The sequence below is a fragment of the Schistocerca cancellata genome, chromosome 2 (genome assembly GCF_023864275.1).
Source record: "Schistocerca cancellata isolate TAMUIC-IGC-003103 chromosome 2, iqSchCanc2.1, whole genome shotgun sequence".
NCBI lineage: Eukaryota > Metazoa > Arthropoda > Insecta > Orthoptera > Acrididae > Schistocerca > Schistocerca cancellata.
Window position 1 is genome coordinate 768,187,852 of NC_064627.1, and position 14,363 is coordinate 768,202,214.

Genomic DNA, 14,363 nt, shown 5'->3' on the forward strand with positions numbered 1-14,363 from the left:
CGCCATAGTTGACACCTACAGTACCTGGAAACCTCATTCATCGGGTCGCTTAGAATTTGAATGCTTCCTGTGCGGTTTAGTAAAGGACAGTGTTACTTTCTTCCATTTCAGCGGAGTTGCCTAAATCGAGAAGACTTCTTGTCAGACATGTCGATAACAGCCACCGGGGCTGCCTAAGTATTGGGGAGCATGTGCTGACCACGGCGAAGTCTGTCGTCTTACACGCGAGACCCACACACAGTCTATCTATGGTCGGAGGAGAACTTTAAACTTCCCATTTCCATATGGTGTTAAAATTTCGCATTTATGTTCAGTGTTGACTAAAATATATGCTTATTATATAGTGCAGTAATTAGTAGTCGCTCTAAATATCTGATGGCAGTGGTACACTGCAATGAAGAAGACTGAACCAGCCATCTAGCACTCTGCTATCTCCTGAATAATCGTAGACTGTCAGTACATTCAAGTACATTCGGCTTTTTTTGTTGTGATTTCTCTTGCGCTTGTGCACGTGATGCTGGTGTTTTTGTCATTTGGAGGAAACGTCGCCCTATTTGAAAACATTGGTATCTCATGGTCTTTTCTCCTACTGAGCGTGAAAAATTATGTTTTGGTTTTTTCAGACGGTTGCGAGGGCCACAAATGCAGCCACTACGCTGAGTGCAAAAGCGAAGAATCGGGGAAACCACGGTGTGTCTGTCCCGATGCGTGCAATGATGTAAGTACTACCGCTCCGAGACATGCAATAATGTCAGTAAAACATCACAGAGACGCAAAAGTTCTCGTTTTTCGGATGTATGTTGGTCTACGTTTGGTCCCTGCTGCTTTTTAGTACTGAAATTTCAGTAACGGCTAGATTTGTTTATCTGTTGTTGGAAAACAAACTTAGTAACAGTTGATTTATTTACATAAGCTGTTTTTATGTACGTTGCAGGTAACGCGTAATTTCATATTATGGATGCAAGCACGGTATATTGCACCCCGGCAAGAAAAGTGACACAAGTCGAAAACCGACACCTGCAGTTTATTTTACTGAAAAATATGGGTGAAGTTCGCCAGCGTGTAGGAAAAATATAACCGATTTCACTGTGAACAATACTTGCTTGAAATTTAAAGCAAGCTTATAGTATTTCAATGTAAGTTCAATAGAATTAATTTTTTAAGCCGAGTTTTCTGAAGTGCCGCGTTTTCCAGTTGTGTCACTGTTTTTGCCTTGGTGCGAGATCCACAACCGAGAACCGAGTGCATTAGGTGAACAGCCAGCTGTATGGCTGCAGAGTGCCGTGCACCTAGCAGCTAGACTGTACCAGCACAAATAGTTTTTTTTTTAAATTCCATTCCTTCTGTTTCTCGAGAGGTTCTCGATTCCCTACAGTTCTCTGTTTTACTCATTATTAGACTCAACGTGCTAAAGAGATATCTAACGTCCATGATATGGATGCAATTGCGTCACGGAAACTTCCCCAGTCACTTCCCATAGTACACGGTTTAAAGCATTGGTCGTCAAACATTTCTGCTTAAGAGTCAACACTGCATTGCAGGGCCGCATATGTACCGATCTTATTATTAATTGGCAATCTACATCAATCAGTGTGATGTGAGCTCGCAATAGAGTAACTATATTAAAAGCGCAATAACTAGGCAGCCATCCACCAAGTACCAATTGTTAGGAGTGGGCACCTTTCGGAACACTTCACGTCGTCTGTTCTCTGTTTGAGATTGCTCCAACCCTCAATGAGCCCGAAGTTTTGACACTATAATTGCCTGTCGAAGAGTTGTTGTATTGTCTGCGTGAGCGAATGGTCAAGTGGTTATAACAATAATTATACTTCTATTTAAATGCATTAGGCAATATGAAACACGATCACAAAAGTTTAACTAAGTGTTTTGAATGTCATTTTTCTCCTACTCCTTGCTCTGTATTACAATAGCCTTTAGTGTATTTTAAATTTCTTGCTAGAAATACGTACCACATTTGAGGATGATCTCCATAATACGCACTCACGAATACATATTATTTCCGCTTGAAGTTTGTAACAGAGCAGCCGATCGGTACGAGGCACATATGCCCATGAATTGTCAGCACCAGAAGGCAAAAAATAAAACACTCTCCCTACCACGTCCCATCACCCCGCAGTAGCAGCGCTATTTAACCCTCTACCCCTGATGCTAGCAACCAACTTTCAATAGCTCACGATCGAATTCACGAATCTCAATTAAAATTAAGAACATCTTAAAATATTACTGTCTCCGTATGTGTGTTCGTTATTGAGCAGGAAAGCTATACTCACAGGAAGCTCTTAACATTATCTAACGATTTTATGTTCGGCTGGTACACTATGTGATCAAAAGTATCCGGACACTTACAAGTCGTGGCGCCCTCCACCGGTAATGCTGGAATTCAATATGGTGCCAGCCCACCCTTAGTCTTGATGTCAGCTTCCCCTCTCGTAGACGTACGTTCAATCAGATACTAGAAGGTTTCTTGGGGAATGGCAACCCATTCTTCACGGAGTGCTGCGCTGAAGAGAGGTATCGATGTCGGTCAGTGATGCCTAGCACGAAGCCGGCGTTCCAAAACATTCCAGAGGTGTTCTATAAGATTCAGGTCACGATTCTGTGCAGGTCAGTCCATCACAGGGATGTTATTGTCGTGTTTCCACTCCGCCAAAGACCGTGCATCATGAACGAGTGCTCAATCTTGTTGAAAGATGCAGTCACCATCTCCGAATTGCTCTTCAACAGTGGGAAGCAAGAAGATGCGTAAAACATGTAAGCCTGTGCTGTAATAGTGCCACGCAAAACAACAAGGGGTGCAAGCCCCATCAATGGAAAACACGACCACACCATAACACCACCGCCTCCGAATTTTACTGTTGGCACTACACACGCTGGCAGACGACGTTCACCGGGCATTCGCCATACCCACACCCTGCCATCGGATCGCCACATCGTGTACCATGATTCGTCACTCCACACAACGTTTTTCCACTGTTCAATCATCCAATGCTTACGCTCCTTACACTGAGCGAGGCGTCGTTTTCTATTTACCAGCGTTATGTGGCTTAGGAGCAGCCGCTCGACCATGAAATCCAAGTTTTCTCACCTCCCTTCTAACTGTCATAGTACTTGCAGCGAATCCTGATGCAGTTTGGAATTCCTGTGTGATGGTCGGGATAGAAGTCTGCCTATTACCCATTACGATCCTCTTCAACTGTCGCTGTCTGTCAGTCAACAGACGAAGTCGGCCTGTTGGCTTTTGTGCTGTACGTGTCCCTTCACGTTTCCACTTCACTATCACATCTGAAACAGTGGACCTACGGATGTTTAGGAGTGCGTAAATCTCGCATACAGACGTATGACACAAGTGACACCCAATCACCTGACGATGTTCGAAGTCCGTGAGTTCCGTGGAGCGTCCCATTCTGCTCTCTCACGATGTCTAATGACTACTGAGGTCGCTGATATGGAGTACCTGGCGTAGGTGGCGGCACAATGCTTCTGATAAGAAAAACGTATGTTTTTAGGGGTGTCCGGATAATTTTGATCACATAGTGTAGTAACTAGATGCAAGTCATTACAAAATACGGCTGAGAACTACGGGTCAAAAGAGCATTTGGTTCGGGCAGCATGCGGCCTACGGGCCACAGTTCGACGACCACTGGTTTAGAGAGTTTCCGACGATCATCATTAGAATGTGGTTCGAATCACATAAACTTTTTGTGGAAATGGTGTTGCAATCGACACGCAGCTTTGTGAAATGGGTTTGTCACCACCTTCGCATCAGAGAATGCAAAAACTTACAAAATCATAGAGGACTTCATAAAATATCATAATCTACATGTATATTTGTCTGTTTCCAGGGGGAGGTTCTGTACTATACGACGGACTGTCTGTCAAGCGATATTGTCCTAACGACTTATTACTTAATCCTCACCGGTACCTTTTGGAAGACACCGTATAAGCAGAAAATTTTTTGTATTTTTAGTATTATTCATCTCTCTTTCCCCTCAGTAATCTAAAGCAATTGTACTCATATCAGTTGTCATGGTGTGTTATTCTCTTCTGTTACAAACTCCTATGTTATCTGCATGACTTTACATGAATTGGTTTTCATTGTGAGATCTACCACATACGTAACATGGCTTTATGGTATGTATATCAAACATCAATACATCTGAATATAGAAAGTCAGTCAGATAAGACTACAGGAATTTAGGTACCAGAGAAGTGCTCTTCCAGTTTTCAGTCAATACTTCTAGTTGTATGTTACCTTATTAAAACGTCGCACTTCCTCATCATGTAACGAGAATCATGACGTTCGAGGAGGACAGCTTAACCAAACTGATGCAGCGTGCTCTCATGACAATATTCCTTAGATCATAACGTTGCACCCTCCAACATCTTTTCTCCGAGTAAAAGATGTAGTGCGTTCAGCAGCTCTAGTTGCATAAGCTGACGTACATCCATCCTGTGAAACAGCAAAGGTAAATTTGAATGTATGTATCTTGGTTATGAACACAGACATCATCCATAGGCAACAGAGCTCCATATGCAGCAGGGTTATCTAATCTGTTGCAAAAAAATGCAGCTCTGGTTGCCGCTTGGACTATGAACTGTTTACATACAGCAAGGCTACAGGCCTCGGTGGGAGCCGTGGTATAAACGTCCGTATCAGGCGCGTAGGCCCATGTTTTTCACAATGGTTATTCACAAGTGTGTCACTGCTCCATCCACGATACGTTATCAACATAGACACAGTTCACGAAATTACCTGTCTCAAATGTAATGTCCTCCCCTCCCCCAACCCCCCCCCCCCCCATCCTTATCTGAAAGCTGACGATTACCCCTTTTTGCTTTACAAAATAAGTCGCTTCCTTTATCCACGACAGTAGAGCAATGAGCGCACAGTGCCGACTGACAACCCCTGTTATACAGCGTGTACAAAACGATACCGACAAACTTCGAGGGGCTTTAGAGGGTGTGTTGAGGATAAAATTGAGGATAGCAACCTCTGTCCGGAAACGTCACCCACCTACATTACAGAGGGTGGAAGTTATACCGGGCAACACCTGCGCGCTGGGCAACCCCTGTCGGAGTGCAGGTAGTAAAGAATGTCCCATAAAAAACGCAACTTTTGAGTGCATAATAACATAAAAATTTATTCCTGCAATTAAGTAATTTACATATTAATGCAATGCTACCTGTGGTTATGTATGAAATGTGATATTACTCAAAAGCCCTCCATGTTTCTTCAGGCACACTCTCTTTCTTACGTAACTGCATCTCTCGTTCTGAAATTACACGCTGCTTATCGGCCTTGGACTCTGGAAGTGATTACGGTTTATTGGCGAAACACGAGGCTTCAAATTCCCCCACAGAAAGAAATCACATTCTGTCGTATCACAAGACCTGAGCGCCCAGTTCAAGTCACTTTTGCGAGAAATTACCCGCAGAGGAAAGCTCTCTCGTAATTTTCTGTATGTCCTTCCTTGTGACTGGAGGTCTGCAGGACTACGGCCATTCACTATTGTAAGAAAATGAAACACCAACAGCCGTCCTTATTATGTCATTTATTCTACGGCTACCAGTTTCGGAGCTTCAACGCACCATCTTCAGGCCTTAGCTGGTGCTGAAGGAGTTAATACCATCTGTATACACGATGCATCAGTGGCCAACGTAAATGGTTTACGCAGACTACCTGTAACTGTGATATTGTCTCTCCAATCATCAACTGTCAACTGTCTCTCACAGTTGGTCCATTGTTGCAATCGATGTGTGACAGGTTGTACCATCTTTTTGAAACCAAACCTCTGCAGCATTCAAACATCCAGATCAGATCACAAAAACTCGTTTTATATACTGCAGTAGCGTTCGCCGTCCACTGTTAATACGTTCCCGGCGTTTTTTTTCATAGAAGTACGGCTCAGTTACTCTCTCAGTCCAGATACCACACCACACTGACACTCGTTGTGGCTGTAATGATTTCTTCATAATTACTCTAGGATTTTCTGTGCACAAAATTCTGCAATTTTGCTTACTCACTGAGTCATTCAGCAGAAAGTACGCTTTAATAACGAATACGAAACTAAAAGCTACCAACTTGACAGAAAATCCTAAGAAGGTCTGGTCTTGTATTAAATCACGAAACAGTTCAAAGCCATATGCCAAAAACACTTTGCGACTACAACATAGAATGACACAGAAAAGACCGAAATGCTAAACGTCTTTTTCCAGAACTGTTTCACGTAGGTAAACATACTGTAGTTTCTCCTGTAAATCGTTTCACGAACGACAAAATGACAGATATCGAAATAAGAAGCCAAGGGATGGAAAAGCAATTGAGATCGCTCAAAAGAGCAAAAGGCCACTGAACCTGACGTGATACCAGTTCAGTTCCACACAGAATATGCGCAAGAATTTGGCCCTCTTCTAGCAGCTGTGTGCCGTAAGTCCCTTGAGGAGCAAAGAGTTCCTAAGGATTGTAAAAAAGCGCAAGTCGTTTCCTTTCTCGAGAAGTGTCGTCGAATAGACACACAAAACTATAGCCCTATATCTCTGACATCGATCTGCTGTAGAATTTTTGAACACTTTCTATACTCACGTATTGTGACATTTCTGCAGACTAAAAATCTCCTGTGTAGGAATCAACATGGGTTCCGAAAGCAACGGTAGTTTGAAACGCAACTCACTCTGTTCGCCAACGAGACTCAGAGAGCAGTAGATACAGGCATCCAGGTCGATGACGTGTTCCCTATCGAAAGGCTTTCGATATAGTCGCGCACGGCCTCCTAATGAACAAAATACAAGCTCACGTAATATCAGTTCAAGTATGTGAGTGGATTGAAGAGTTTCTAGAAAACAGCACACAGCATGTCATTCTGAACGAAGAGAAATCCTCAGACGTGAAAGTAACTTCGGGAGTGCCCCAGGAGAGTGTTACTGGACCATTAACACACATAAATGATTAAGTGGATCGGAAGTTCCATGAGGCTTTTGGAGGATGATGCTGTCGTATCAGAGAAGTCCAACGCTAGAAAACGTTAATGAAATGCTGGAATATCTGCTGAGTATCGATGCTTGGTGCAGGAAGTGGCAATTGACCCTCAACGTAAGTAAATATAAAGTGCTGCGAATACAAAAAAAAGGGAAGACCCTCTACTATGATTACAAAATTGCGGAACAATCACTGGAATCAGTTACTCCCACAAAATACCTAGGAGCCTGCGTACGGAGCGATTTGAAGTGGAATGACCACATAAAATTAACCACCAGTAAGGCAGTTGCCAGACTGAGATTAGTTGGAAGAATCCTTAGGAAATGTAGTTCATCAAGAACGGTACTTGATCACAGAACACTCGTTCGACCAATACCTGAATACTGCTCGTCAGTACGCCATCCGTATCTGATAGGACTGACAAAGGAAACAAGGTCCAAAGAAGAGCACCACATTTCTTTACAGGTTCATTTAGTACGTTCGAAAGCATCAGCGAGATGCTCAGCCAGCTTCAGTGGCAGTCGCTGCAAATGAGGCGTTCTGCATCACGTTGTGGTCTACTGTTAACGTTCCCAGAGCACACATTCCTAGAAGAGTCAACCAACATATTGTTTCCTCCTATGTGTATCTCGCGAAAAGACCATGAAGATAAAATTTGAGAGATTCGAGCCCACACGGCGACTTACCAGCAAATGTTCTTCCCGTTAACGATATGCGACTGGAACGGGAAAAAGAGGAAAGTGACACTGGTACAGTAAGCACCCTCCGCCACACACCGTAATATAGGTTGCGGAGTATAGATATAGATATAGGTTACGTTGATCAAACGGGTCGATGGATTTTGCAAACAGTCTCTGCATAACATTCATCACATTTGTAATTAGTTTTCACTACGAAAACATGCCGCGAAGCGCTCCATTCCTAACCACAAAGACAACAGATGAAAACTCGTGCAATGTTAAGTGCTGCAAACTTACTCTATGAGAAATGGTGGAAATTTCAAGAGCTGCCTTTTCATGGGACGCGTTCCACGTCAGCCAGACATGGGTTCCGATCCTCAATTTGTTGCTTTAAACATCCTCTACAAAAGCCCTAATGTTTGTTGGTTTAAATTTGTTACGTTCCGTACGACTTGGGTGGTTTACTTCAAGTGACATATGCAACTCGCGATATACGCCCTGGAAGCGTCGTTTCTTGGATGTGATCGTAATACTTGAGGGTATAGGAGCGTTACGAACGCCTTTCGGGACAAATTCTCTCGCTGGAAATTAATTTTCAGGAAATACCCGTTTATAACAATCATTACGGTTGTGTACAAATGAAATTTTAGAACAAGAGCCCTTGTGAGAAATCAGAAGTGAAGTTGTAATGTTGTGTTTCTGCTCAGGCGCCCAGCCCAGTGTGCGGTACGGACAACGCGACCTACACCAGCCTGTGCGAGCTGCAGAAGGCGTCGTGCGAGAGGCAGCAGCCCGTCTCCGTGGCGCACGACGGACAGTGCGGTAAGCCACCTTCCTGTACTCGTCACATCCCTCCAAGGCTTCATCCGCACTCCTCACCGAGTCAGAGAGCATCCGACCCCTCCCAGGAACTCACTCTATGCTTTGGAGGTGTCATTTCTCATTCTACACACGACTCCACGTAACTACATATTAGTAATTTTATTGACGAATAGTTCAGCAAGTAAGTTCCATTGGTCGATCCTAACAGTACTGTAATTTAGCTGCAATTTTGAACATGCGTCTTGAAGTGGTTGCTTTATGGATCGAAATATACAACGTGGATTGTACCAGAGGGTATTTCATAAGGTTCAGGCGATTAAAATTACAGTAACACACAAATTAGTTGCGACACAATGTTGAACTTTTTATATAAGGTGCAAGACTTATTAAAGTTTATTTCTGAAACAGTACATCGGAAAAACGACGACCATTCGAGGCTACACAATACACCCAGTTTTTGAACACATCTTTCGTAACTACTGGAGAAATTATGAAAATGTTATCGTGAATTCGATCTTTCAACTGTTGCAAGCCTCTCGGCAGGTCGGGTCGGAGTACACTCTCGCCTTCAATTAACCCCCTGGGTAACAGTGTGGCACTGTTAAATCAGGCGAGTAAGGTGACAATTCAACACAAGTGCGTCTGGAAATTATGCGGTTACCAAATGCTTCACGGAGTACTTGGATGCGTGGCACGTTCAGCGCTTGGGCACATTTTCGTGACGAGTCGTCCGCTGTACCGAGCGGTTCTAGGCGCTTCAGTCTGGAACCGCGCGACCGCTACGGTCCCAGATTCGAATCCTGCTTCGGGCATGGATGTGTGTGATGCCGGGACTGATGACCTCAGATGTTAAGTCCCATTGTGCTCAGAGCCATTTGAACAATTTTTTTTTTTTTTTTCGTGACGAACGACGCGGGATTGTCTGCAAACTACTATTTATCCGTTCGCTGTTCTCCGGAGTTACGATTACTTTTTGAGGCCGGTTGACTTTCAATTCGATGTAGTGGCAGTTGCACGAAAGTTTCTTACCCAATTCAATATTGTTCCACGTAGAGGAATTGGATATCGCGCCTGAATCTTGAAACGGTTACGAAAGGCACGTATCCCGCACACGACAGATTGGCCGTAGCAAAAATGGCACGCCACTGCGAACGCACGTCGTTGCTTCGATCAGTACCAGAGATGTACACATCGCGCTGTTAACCTGGTCACCTGGTCACGCTTGCCTGTTAGCCAGGCAGGCAAGCTGCCGCACGTTAGTAGGTTGCCTTACTTCCATCCAAGCCAAGCTGTGCCCAACCCAAGCAGGCTACGGGAGTCTAGCTAATCTGCCCGTCTCGTCGCTGTGCCGTGCTGAGTAGCAGTTTATTCTGTAGTGTTACCAGTAGCGTTCGGAAGTTCATAAAAGTAACCGAGTATCACAAAACGTATGTCAATGAAATATATATTCATTCCACGTCATTGCAGGTCAGAAAATGGCGGAGTTTATTTGCCCCTTTCTTTCCTTAATCCAGACTTATTTATTTTTTCGATATGGACGATTTTCTCTGCAACTTCATCCTCTTTCGACTAGTACTGCGTATTTCAATTCGAACTATCAGCAGGTCATCCCTAATACACGAATTCTGCAGTGATGAGAGCCATTTCTGAAAGTCGAGATCCTTTGCACTTAAGGACCTGAAGATGTTTATAATAGTGAAACGCCAACTAAAGTAAGGCTCTGGAGCCTAGTTTCTGTAACTTAAGTTCACAAATGTGACCACTGTTATACAAATTTAATAAATCGTAATAAAATAAGAACAGAAAGAACTCCCACGGCAAAATTCAGGTGTTTATTTTTCCCGGGTCCTACACGAGAGTGGAACGGTCGATATATAATCTGAACGTGGTTGTATGAACCATCTAACAAACACTGAGGAGTGAAATGTGGATCTAGATACGTGAAGTATGGAATGCATAAAAGTTGATAATTTCAGCTTATATGTGTCACTTCACTCTATGACATGACTTAATATTTTTATTGAAAGTTATTTACACTCCTGGAAATGGAAAAAAGAACACATTGACACCGGTGTGTCAGACCCACCATACTTGCTCCGGACACTGCGAGAGGGCTGTACAAGCAATGATCACACGCACGGCACAGCGGACACACCAGGAACCGCGGTGTTGGCCGTCGAATGGCGCTAGCTGCGCAGCATTTGTGCACCGCCGCCGTCAGTATCAGCCAGTTTGCCGTGGCATACGGAGCTCCATCGCAGTCTTTAACACTGGTAGCATGCCGCGACAGCGTGGACGTGAACCGTATGTGCAGTTGACGGACTTTGAGCGAGGGCGTATAGTGGGCATGCGGGAGGCCGGGTGGACGTACCGCCGAATTGCTCAACACGTGGGGCGTGAGGTCTCCACAGTACATCGATGTTGTCACCAGTGGTCGGCGGAAGGTGCACGTGCCCGTCGACCTGGGACCGGACCGCAGCGACGCACGGATGCACGCCAAGACCGTAGGATCCTACGCAGTGCCGTAGGGGACCGCACCGCCACTTCCCAGCAAATTAGGGACACTGTTGCTCCTGGGGTATCGGCGAGGACCATTCGCAACCGTCTCCATGAAGCTGGGCGTGAATGGAGGGACGAATGGAGACGTGTCGTCTTCAGCGATGAGAGTCACTTCTGCCTTGGTGCCAATGATGGTCGTATGCGTGTTTGGCGCCGTGCAGGTGAGCGCCACAATCAGGACTGCATACGACCGAGGCACACAGGGCCAACACCCGGCATCATGGTGTGGGGAGCGATCTCCTACACTGGCCGTACACCACTGGTGATCGTCGAGGGGACACTGAATAGTGCACGATACATCCAAACCGTCATCGAACCCATCGTTCTACCATCCCTAGACCGGCAAGGGAACTTGCTGTTCCAACAGGACAATGCACGTCCGCATGTATCCCGTGCCACCCAACGTGCTCTAGAAGGTGTAAGTCAACTACCCTGGCCAGCAAGATCTCCGGATCTGTCCCCCATTGAGCATGTTTGGGACTGGATGAAGCGTCGTCTCACGCGGTCTGCACGTCCAGCACGAACGCTGGTCCAACTGAGGCGCCAGGTGGAAATGGCATGGCAAGCCGTTCCACAGGACTACATCCAGCATCTCTACGATCGTCTCCATGGGAGAATAGCAGCCTGCATTGCTGCGAAAGGTGGATATACACTGTACTAGTGCCGACATTGTGCATGCTCTGTTGCCTGTGTCTATGTGCCTGTGGTTCTGTCAGTGTGATCATGTGATGTATCTGACCCCAGGAATGTGTCAATAAAGTTTCCCCTTCCTGGGACAATGAATTCACGGTGTTCTTATTTCAATTTCCAGGAGTGTATTATAACACATACTGAACGATTGTAGGATTCAGATAATTATTTGTTTTCTTGTAAAAATTCTTTGTAGTTCAAAAAAATCATAACGGAAATTTACGACAGCAGAAGACATTGCACATCAACTTCTGTTAATTTAGTTCTCTTGCCGATACATTTCTTTCTTTGAAAATTATTAACTGTCTTCCAGATGAATTTCCGGTAATTACATCCTATCTTCAGGCGCCTTCTAGAGCGTATTAATAAATAATAGGACACACAAATACAGTACGAACGTAGTTCCGACGAATGTGTAGCTCTGTAGACCACCAAAATCACAAGCCAATACATAGGTCAGTGAATGAGTTCTAAAAAGTAAATATAAGGAGCAGTCAAACGAAAACGAGACAGATGGAAAAATAATAATTAAACTGTTTATTATTTAAAAAGTAATCGCTATGTGTGTTAATACATTTGTCTCATTGTGCGAAAGGGTCAGTACCTTCACAGAAAAATGTTTGCGGTTGCCTACGGAACCGTGAATGTACTCAAGCGTGCGCCTCTTTATCCGAAGCAAATCGACAGCCACGAGTGTCTTTCTCCAGAGCTTCAAAAATGTGGAAATCGCATGGGGAGATATCGAGACTCTATGAAAGACGTGTGAGGGCTTCCCAGCGAAAGTTCTGCAAGGTAGGCGACAAAACCTTGGCAACATGTGGGCGCCTGAGTACAATCAAGGTTCCGTAGGCAGCTGCAAACATTTCTCCAGGAATCCATTGACTATCTTGTCTAACAGTGGGATGGATGTATTAACTGTTGTAGCGATTTCTGTTGAAATAATATTCATTTTACTTACTACTTTTCCGTCTCGTTTTCACTTGACTGCGCCTTATAAATGACTAAAGAAAACTAGGGGCAAGTGAACTGAATAAACGGAAATCAGGAATTATTGGTGAGCTGCTACCTTTCCGTCTTGCTACGGTATCTGCTATACCATACATTAACCCCTTTTAGATGCATTATTACGTCAACTTGAATGTGTTGATTTTCAGGTACCTAGAACACTCGTTTGTGGGCGCTATCGTATTGTTCCAGTATATATCCTGTCTCGTCATACCAGATAACTTTTCCTGCATTCTTCGCCGAGGTACTGAAATGGCTATATTCTTGCTCCGTTATAAACTGAAGCTGTCTCGTCTATGTGCTTTTGAAACCAGTTTGTGGGAGGTGAATATCTGAAAATAAGCCTACGGGGTCATATCAAATGTTTCTACTTTAGTTTTTGTGATCCTCGTTCCACTAAGGTCTCATCTTTGCATTTACTTGATTAGATTAGATGTACGTTTTATTCTATAGATCTACAATGAAAAGATGATCTGTGATACAGAATATTTCAGCAACAAGAATACGTAATGCCTATTGACAAGAAAGAAGTATATTATTGTTGCTTCCCCAGATCCTTGTCGAAACTTGGTCCTAATGGAAGTCAAATCGGTAAGAAAGTCTAACACAACTGTCAATTGTGGGATTCAGGAAGTGATTCAGTTGTTAAAAGACACGACTGGAGTAGAATTTCAGTGTCTGTTGCATCATTGAGAAAGGAGACCTCTTTTGGAAATGTGGTTCTCAGGTGATTGGATGTTCTGTACGCGTTGTGAGAATGTCTAGAAGGAAGAGCACAATGGGCGAACTTCATAAGGAATGAGGAACCAGCTGGAAAAATTGACGTGCCGCTTATCCTCAACATACGTTTCACGATCGTATCTTTGTTTTTTCTACAAAAACTGGAGTTATTGTAGGATAGCCAATGTCGAGCCAAGTGAATATAGTGGTTGAGCTCAAACTGTTGTGACATTTTCTGAATTGATGGCTCAAAAGACATACAGGCCGTGTCACATTCTTTTGACTATTTTAAAGTTGAAAAACGCGCCCTGAAAACAAGTTGTAGCGGCGGTGGAGGCGTCTATTAGTACTATGCAGTGTCAAATTTTATCCCATATAAAGGTCAATCATCACGTTGCACTGATGAGAAGTGTAAAAATTCACCTTCCACCCTACCTGCCCCTATCTGCGCCGCAATCATTAAAACAGCTCAACCTGCCGCAACGGAGACACAAGAGTGGTTAAAGACAGTGGTTAATGCAGGCCAGGTTGGTTTTCCGCCAGCCTGGCAAGCTTCACGGAACCCGTTCAGCCTGCTGCACCCAGCAGCAGGTGGCTCTCTGTCAATCCAGCGTGACTACAGAACAGCCTGGTTTGTGTTTGCGTAAGTAGTTTCACTGCGGCTCATTTATCATGACGGTGGGAGCAGCAAAATGAACAAACGACGCTTAAAGGAGATTCAGGAGAAACTATGAACTGAGGAGTATATTCCAGTCACGAAACAGAGCCTAAGTCCAGTAGGGGAAATGTGTCGTGTAGTTGTAAGGCAGCTCCATATAAATCTGGTGGTGTCTTGCAATACAAGTTGTGTAAAAATATTACTAAACACTCATTCGTCAACCTCGAGTGTG

The 14,363-nt window shown here is 44.2% G+C and overlaps 1 protein-coding gene across 1 annotated transcript in view; it reads left to right on the forward strand.

Annotated features, from left to right (window-relative positions):
• The window catches only part of LOC126158394 (agrin-like), a 422,061-nt gene that overhangs the window by 120,823 nt on the left and 286,875 nt on the right, over positions 1–14,363 (forward strand). Inside the window, exons 6-7 of the mRNA XM_049916440.1 lie at positions 624–718; positions 8,385–8,499. Of these exons, the coding sequence (XP_049772397.1) occupies positions 624–718; positions 8,385–8,499 (210 nt within the window). The remainder of the gene's footprint in view (positions 1–623; positions 719–8,384; positions 8,500–14,363) is intronic.